At 29.7% G+C, this 9208-nt stretch overlaps 1 protein-coding gene across 7 annotated transcripts in view; it reads left to right on the top strand.

Annotated features, from left to right (window-relative positions):
- The first annotated feature begins 528 nt into the window (after positions 1 to 528).
- The window catches only part of LOC126771444 (embryonic polarity protein dorsal), a 48187-nt gene continuing 39507 nt past the window's right edge, over positions 529 to 9208 (top strand). Inside the window, exons 1-2 of one of the 7 annotated variants that reach the window (XM_050491322.1) lie at positions 529 to 640; positions 1329 to 1514. In XM_050491322.1, coding sequence (XP_050347279.1) covers positions 1376 to 1514 — 139 coding nt within the window. In that variant the 5' untranslated portion in view covers positions 529 to 640; positions 1329 to 1375. Of the gene's footprint in view, positions 641 to 1328; positions 1515 to 7201; positions 7844 to 9208 lie in introns of those variants that run through there. The other 6 variants (XM_050491329.1, XM_050491324.1, XM_050491325.1 and 3 more) reach the window with 6 other exon arrangements.

Genomic DNA, 9208 nt, shown 5'->3' with positions numbered 1-9208 from the left:
CTTGTAATTAAGTTTCTTGCAATTAAACTTCTTAGTAGAATATTTACAATAAATATTACTAATCGAGTGATAGTTTTAAATTTACATTATTTTATTACCTGCCATGAATAAAGTTTTTTTTAATGTCAACAGACTAATATATTTGCGTGTGGTTAATTTAAACGAAAACATTTTATTCGAATGTGGTGTTGTTACTCTGTGTCTGTATGTTACATAAATAAATTGGAAGTGATTATTGTGTTTTTTAAGTTTAAATAATGTAGTCACATCATACACAAATATAAGTATAGCATATTTTATTCATTATATGTAAGTTTTTCCTTAAATTATTAAACTCACGTGCACTTTAATACTTTTATAATAATTTACCTCATATTTTGCTCCGATCGATTTTAATGACTACACAGGTTCCCCATGACGTGGTCCTAGCTTACGTGGATTTAGATGAGGTATACGCGAGGAAAACATACAACAAAATAATAACATCACAATGTTATGAGTAGCGAGTGTGATCACTCTTCGGACAGTTGAAGGGAATTAAATAAACATACTTAAGACTCTCTCATTTGTATTACAAATTTAGTTATATCTGAGCCGTCTCTTAGTTCTGTTCGTGTATATTTTTCTATAAAGTAGAGCGGTATGTACATCGTTTAAATAATAACAACAAAAATTATTCAACGTAATCATTTTCTTTCAAAATTATTACAGTGTTTTTCGTGGCATGTTCATTGTTAAATCAGTTTATATAAGACAGTAATAACGTGCATACGGCTCTTCTTAGATATCCTGCACCACATTAATGGAATAAATGAAACAAGTTATAAGCGACAACGATCACGGCTTGAGCAGGATCGAAATTACCAATGAAGATTTACCTGCATTCCAAACAAGAATTTAACTTGCAATAGATAGTATATTTATAAAACAGGTGTTCATTTGTTTGATAAATCTATGTTGAATTTTGATATCGGGCTAGCTGCTCGAAACTGTTTTTTTATACATACTTCTTTAATTAAGAAGCACAAAGGTACTAGTTTACATACATTAAGTATCTATTTATAGTCAAATATTAAAACTTAAAAGTTTTTTCGTAAAACAATCATGAAGGACAATTCGTTTATTATAATAATTGGTGTCCAGGTTTCTGATCACATGGACACAAAAAGTTTATTAAGTCCATCTTTTATGAGGCCTATACCCACGAGTGCATGAAGTCTGGCTGTAATATCGTGCGATGATGCAATCTACCCAACAACAAATAACATTACCTAACTATTCTTATGTCCTCTCAAATGGATTAAAAAATAATATAAAATCTTACGCAGGAGGAGTGGTAAAGTTGCACCGCTCCCTGCTCAATTCCCGCTCCGAGATGTCACCCGCACCAGCCCTGGTTGCCGGCGACACGCTTTGTGAAATCTTCAATCCTTCGGGCATCCTGATTCTGTTACAAAATACGGCGTATAGGTTTCAAGACAAACGTCATAAGACAAAGACCAAAAAAACAAGAGGTAAGCCATTTTGTTTTATAAATCATTTCTATCTTTGAATAAAAGCTATACTGGAATCACTTTAAACTTTTATAAAGTGTTTTTCCTCTTATTATTCAACAAAATGGTGACAAGATAAGAAGTCATCGTTAGATAAATCAAAATCAAATTATTTTTGCGATGACCGAGTGCATTGGTCCTATATTTTTGACCAGCTGCGTCTGCTCCGCCCCGTTGACCGTAGCGTGATGTTATATACCTACCCTTTCTCGAGAATTGGGCAATCAAAGGACAAAACATTTTTTCAAATCATTATAGTTCTAAAGATTACCACGATCAAACAAGAAAACAGCCATTTAGCTCTATTATATTAGGTTAGATTAATAACACCAATGTACTGCTAGTATATGTACATATATGTCAAGTACTTCTGTTTACGGCCATATACAATTATGCAATGTTAAGAGGTATTAAATAGAGACAGTTTACTCTACCTTTTGATTAACCATTAAATATCTGGTTACTGGCGATATATAAATATTTTATTTTAAAAACCAAATTGAATTTTTATCCAGTAGTATAATGATCTCAAGTATGACGAAATAATAGAATGCTATTTATTTATTCGTTGCGACTTGATTGCGTCATAATTGTTGAAGTTACCTTACATATATCAATTTCGGTAATTATGTAAGCATGTAATCACATAATAGAAGCTTACTAAATATTATTTACTAAGCGTTTCGTTAGTCCTTTAATTACAATGGATTATTACAGTGAACAGTAAGTGGTACATTAATTTTATTTCACTATTTATTGAATCATCTATATCATAAAACGTGTTATCTTAATCTTTGCTAGACAGAGGGTGGAGGCGAATTATTCAATGACAATATTTAACTTTTTAAATTCCTAACACTGTATAAGTGTAAGCGTGTTCAAGGTGCTCCTACATGTAGATTAGTCTTAACAGCACACGATAGTAACAAAACAAAGGATTATCGTTTTGCAATACTTGTATAACAGTTAATATTACAGTTATATACAGCGCCGGGCCATTTGTTCAGGGTATAGCGAGATTGTCTTTCAGCGCCATTTGGTCGACGCTTTCAGGTCACATGTTACAGTAATTACAACAATTACTTAACTATTAATAACACAATTATAAAAAAAACAAACAACGCGAAGGTACCGCTGGCAATTGTTTTTGATATTTTCCCTACCTGATACCTGGCGTCTACCCTCTACCTCTCGCTCTACCCCAGGGCGCTAGTTCTTTCAGTCGCACATTACGCAAACTACAATAACATACATACACATCTTATTTCTATTAATTTTATGTATATTTATATATTTGATATGCTTTTAAATAAGTTTGGCTTACCTTTCAACTGTTTGGCGTAATAAATATGTAGAAATAAAATCAAAATGTTTATTTCAAAGTCTTAATACTCTTGACAATTGTAATTGATTTGACTTGTTTCCTTATTTGAATTTTATTCGTAAAACATCTTGTCACAAAATACCTATATATATGTCACACTTATATGTATCCTTCTTTGTTAATTCAAATGAATGGATAACGGTAATGGTGGTTCTAAATTTTTATCTGATCGTACTTTCTTACTATAATGTCCTTACAAACTCATTATGCATTATTACGGCGCCAATATCATCAAGCGGTAGTGACAACATACCATCATTTAGCCTATTTGCCAGTCTGCCTACCTATTGAAATGTAGATACAATCCAATGTAATGAAATATTTATTTTCAATCATACATTATCTCCACTTTGATAAATATAAAACAAATTCTCACCACATTAACTCGATAACAAATTAACCGGAAGTAATTATAAAGAAAGCACTAGGGGAAGGAAATATATGTTATTTTGTTATATACATATTATACTATACAAGAAATATACACATATCTACTTAAATTATAAGCTATGCTAATATTAAAGTTCTAAACAAACTTTTTTGTAAACTCTAAAGAGGAAAAAGCAAAATGACTAAAATAAAGCGTCAACAGTGCAATGATAAACACGCCGGGCGGCCTAGTTATGTAGGCAAAAGTAGCAGGTTCCATCCTGACCCCTTGGCCCATTGTCCGTCCCCAATCCTAGCATACGTTCGATTGAAAGGTAAACAGGAATATTAGTAACTCCAAAAAAGGGCAATATTGTTTTTTTTTTTTAATTTAATATTAATAATAATAATAATCATTGATTTGCATAAATAATAGTTTGACAGATGTTATGATTTCTTTATAAGTCAGTAATACATTTCGCCCACGATAGGCACGCAAATATATTTGTTAACAAGTAATTAATATTAACTACAGATCACACCAATTGTACATTAAAATAATTATATTAATATATGTATAAAATGACAGTTATATAAAATAAAAATTAGTATTGCATGATAAAAACTAAACTTATTAAACCAATAAAAACTACTCCCGATTTTGATGGTTTTTTTAAATATCCGTAAATAAAAATATATCAAATTTCAAATTGACGTTCTAGTCGGTAAAATTAATAAATCCTAATTCTTAGAAAAAATAAAAAAATATATTAAACAGTATTCTTAAATCACGGTAATAATTTAAGTTTTTTTCTGAGTTTTTCGAAGTTTATTAAAAATATACGTTATGAATAATTTTAATTATTTTCTACAATATCTTTCTCCTCTTAATTGCGTTATCATTACTATTATGGGTATTGGTGGTGGACAATTAGTGCAAGTATTGCTAGTGCTAGAAATTTATATAGCACAATTCTTAATTGCGTACTTTCTCTAAAAGAATGGTTAGAAGTGCAAGAGTCTTTTTAAGTTCTACACATTTTTTTCTGTCACTTTCCGTTATATATCCATCAAATACAACTATTACATTATCGCATATATATTATAGCCTATTAACGAAGCTATTCATTTTATTATTAAATTATATTCATACAAAGTAACATATGATGTAGTCTTGGCCTATTTTAATAATAGTAACTAAATATATCAAAAGTAATAGAGGGTTATATTCGATATAATCAGGAATAATTTAAAGGGAGTAGGGACTAGGGTGCGGCGTCACGCGGTCGCCGCCGTCAGCGGCGCCCGGCGTCGCGGCGCTACACGGGGACAGGAAAGCGTTACCGGTGTAGGCTTTTATAATCTATTCGAATAAAACAATTGTTTTTAATACCTGGCGTTTTTTAAGCATAAATGTACATACTTATAGAATGTTGTCTTTACCAGTACAAGCGCCTTAATAATTATAATAGCAATTACTTTATTAGCATAATTTGCAAATAAATATAAATATCTTGAATAATACAAGATTTATAAAATTGTCCATATGATTCATCCTGAGCAAAATTATTTGCTATTAGTTATAAAATAAGCATTGCTCAATAATTAACAAGAGATGTAATAATTTAATGAATCTTACTGAATTTGTATTTTCATTTTGAGCAGATTAGCAGAGAATTATACAAATAGATTTTAAATCATTATCTCAACGTCAAGATTATAAAAAAAGTTTAAATATACAATTTAAATTATTACATATAAAGTAATTGGCGTATCCTATCGACTCGTAACAAAAAGTCAGTGGGTACTACAAAATTACTAACCCCAATAATATTATTTAATTTTTAAGGTAGGTCAAGAACCTAGCCCTATTTATTCCCTTAGAACCCTTCCCTTAAAATGCGTAATACTACGCAATTTTGCAGGGTGGAAGGATCGTTATAAGTTTTAAATTTCGAATAGGCATCATGGCGGGCCTTTGGCGCCACACGCGAAGTGACAGCCGCGAGTCGGCGACACCACCGAGTCGCGACGCGGTGCCGCGCCGGACTGACTGACTGAGTCATATCGCTTCGCGCCATTACAAGTTACAACACTAAAACTTTCTAATTGCAACGTATAATAATAATTATTCCACTCATATCTAACAGGAAAATTGTTTGCTTTATGTCAAATACGGTATCCTAATGTAGCAAAAACATAATAAATATTGAAATACTGACGAATATCTAAAATAAAAACCTTCATATTTTAACTTAACTGTTATTTTATTTAAGTAAGTGTAACTGTTTTTTTTTCACGAATTTCAATAAATAAGCTATGGGTAGGACCATTTAAATTTCAATAAATTAATGTATTTTCACAGGGTAGATAACTAAGGGATTTCACCTTTATCTCTAAACAATACCATATTATTTAAGCTGCACCCTTAGAGAAGTCTCAGTTAGCAGTTATTACTTACCAAAAAACATCTTATATATTAAAAATTGAAACACAAACTGAATATTTAAAAATAATAATTGTTAGGTTTTTATTGCAGTTTTTAAAGTAATCCATTAGGTATATATTTTGATTTGATTGATGTACGATTAAAATAATCTTATCGTAATTTTCAATTATATTTTCATGATAACTAAAATTATCAACCAAATAACTTGATGACTCATGCCTCTAAATCCACTGAAATACAATAAGAACGTAGCGCCCACGCTCTGAATATTGGGATCATCCAATAAAGCCTTCTGACTCATACACTTTTCTAAGAAAATTAATTTCATATTCTGAAATAAGGTTCTATTCTTTTTTTAAAATCTTATACCTATATAAACATAAAATGATAAACAGATAACATTAAAAAAATAACAACTAATAAAACTAGTTTATATATATTATAAAATAATAACAATAAAATTAGTTTATAAAAGTTTTTTTTACAGTGTATCTAATATTTTTCATGTACAAATTATATAACGAAACGAATTTTTATACGTGCGAATTTTATTTTTATGGCTGGGAAGAAAAACTTTGTTATGTATAGAATTCTGTGTTATATATAAGATGGCACAATAGTAGATTTTTTGTAAGCCCTTAGAAATCTCCTGAAACTTTTATACACTGGAAATAAAGAATTACACGGCATCCTAGGATCCAAACCTTTATCATAATATAAAATTTAATTTAGTAGTTTTATGTTATGTATATTTGTTTCAACAGTGTTTACATTTGAATATTAATAATCGTAGATTTTATTACATGAAATTTAATGATGCTCATTAAATATGGTTTTAGGAATATTAGAAATTAATAGATGAACATATTATAAAGGCATATCGTCGATACGTATTTATTGGTAAGAGGTAAATATTGCACTCTTGCTATATAGAAAATGTATTTTAATCTGCTTAATAATTACATATATGAATATCTTTATTTTACTAACATTAATTTAATCTGTGTTTTTACTAATTAATTGTGGTCCGAGTGATGGTCGAAAAATAATTTTGGTATATATATATTAAACATTTTTTCCTCATTTAAATAACATTAAATTATATTTAACAAGTAAAATAAATTTATAACAATTAGGTGAAAATTTATTTAACATTTTATTTCACCAAAAATCTATGAAGTTTATTCATTGTTTACGTACGTCGTCTACTTACGTTCGTATAATTACGAATTTGATATGTATTTGATTGCTCATTTTCTTTCTTAAAAATTGTTATTCATCATAATAAAGTAATTACTTTTTGACGTAAACGTTACCTAACGCTATTAAACGGACTGTAGACAATATAATAATCCTCGAAATATTTAAAATAATTGTTTTATCAACAAAATTTAAATAAAAATAAATATTTGTCATAATGAAAAGGAAATATTTATTTGATTTCCCTCTCTGTCTCACATAGGGAGAAAAGTTACAAATTCGCAGTGCGCATGCGTCGTTGAAACACGTCGCACAACACTCAGCAGCCATGTGACCTCTAGTGTCCAATCGTGGTCAGACAATAGTAGTGTGACGTTCGGCTTTGGTGCACACAGACGCGTTTATCACATTTACGTTCACTCCGCAAAAGTTGTAACTTCAGACGATCGTTTCCAAATTATAGTCACAAAATATAATTTAAAAACGTATCAGTTTATTTTAATATATTGTAATAATAAAGTGATAATAATAACAACGTCGCGTTTCGATATAACCTGTTTCTTAATTCTTGGAACCGTGCATGCTGTGATCGAGACGAGACCTTGATAACTAGTTCCTTGGACGAGCGAAGAGACAGTTATTATAGGATCATGTTCGAAGAGGTACGTCTTTAGTTTACGTTTTGCAAAGTTGATCGTGCGTGTTTACTTCGATAGTTCTATTATTAAGTGAGGTTGAGTGAGTTCAAAGTTCGATTACAGACTTAATCAGCAAAGTGCAAAACGGCCAGTGTTATGACGTTAAAATAAATGTGTTCGTCTGAAGGACCGCTGTGAGGTGTCCGTGGACGAGACACGTTTGTAAAACGTGCGATGGACAACAGCGGAGGTAAACCATGTATATCACAGAAATGCATGAATTGTCTCTAGCGGTTTGCGTTTCTTTGGCAATTATGACACTCGAGCCTCGCACCTTGCACGTAGTTGAAGTGTTTCCTTTAACTTAACAACCCGCAATACCTTAGGGTCTCTTCATTAGTACATTTTTAGCAAGTTCTGTAAGTAATAGCTTCCTTCTCGGTCTGTTAGTCAGCTTTGCGTGTGATTCTATAAATATCCTAATATCTGGCTGCATCTATGTCCATAGGGTGTAGTATGGGCGAGTATCGGCGGTTAAAAATTTATGTAGTTTAACTTTAAAACTTTGCTTGTATATAGAAAACTGGAATACTTTAAGTGCTAAATATAACACAATGCTTAGATTATTTATTTTTTGATGCAATGTTTATCTTATTTAAATCCAAATGTATAGATACTTTTTAAATAAAATCCTGTTTTGTTTTATTTATTTATGTAACATGTACATTATAATTATGAAATATCTTCAAATGTTGATAGATAATTTATCTGTGCATTGGGTTCTAAGAGATCTCTTTCAATGTAAAGTCTTTAATTGACTAAAATAAATTAGTAATTAATCAATATAAATATGATATTTTTGTCAGTAAATTGAATAAGATAAACACTTAAGTCAGTGTTGTTTTGAACAATAAATAGTTAAATCAGGAAAAATATTTAGCAGTTACCAAGCTGTAGCTTATGATTTAAGCCTGCACTTTAAAGTCAAATTATTATTATTTATAAATTCTAATTTTTCTATATATCAAAATACATTGCATTCCATTGATAAGAACAAATGATGTAATTATACAATCGATACTACACTATTAAGATTTAAATAAATTAACATAAAACTTTAACTTGTAGAAGTCAAGTTAAGGCGCCCAGTACAGTAATTATTTTTTAGGTTAAATTTAAATTTCTAATGAGGTAAATAAAAATAAAAATGGTGGATGGAAATAATTAAATTAAACAAACCTCAAAAAAATTGTGCTCCAGAAGTCAGTAAAAAGTACCCTTTTTGTTTAATTTTTTAATAATAAAGTTTAATTTTTAATCTAAATAACAAAGTTTACTTCTTGAAAGTTTGAATGTGTAGATATTTTTTATATCCTTTTGAATGCCACTTTTTAAATAAAATATTAAGATACAGTTCATATAAATCACACGTGGTACATCGGCGAAAATAATGTAGAAATTACATACCAAAGTCCAGTTCTAATATAGTTAATTAAAATTTGAACTTCCTTAAAATATTTTCAAAGAAATATCATGACATCTTGAAATATATCTTCAAGAGGTGTTTCTTAAGAATGCAATTAGAATTTCAAAATGTTGTCCAAACAAAATGAAT

Source organism: Nymphalis io, chromosome 10 (genome assembly GCF_905147045.1).
Source record: "Nymphalis io chromosome 10, ilAglIoxx1.1, whole genome shotgun sequence".
NCBI lineage: Eukaryota > Metazoa > Arthropoda > Insecta > Lepidoptera > Nymphalidae > Nymphalis > Nymphalis io.
This window is presented reverse-complemented; position numbering and strand designations above follow the sequence as displayed.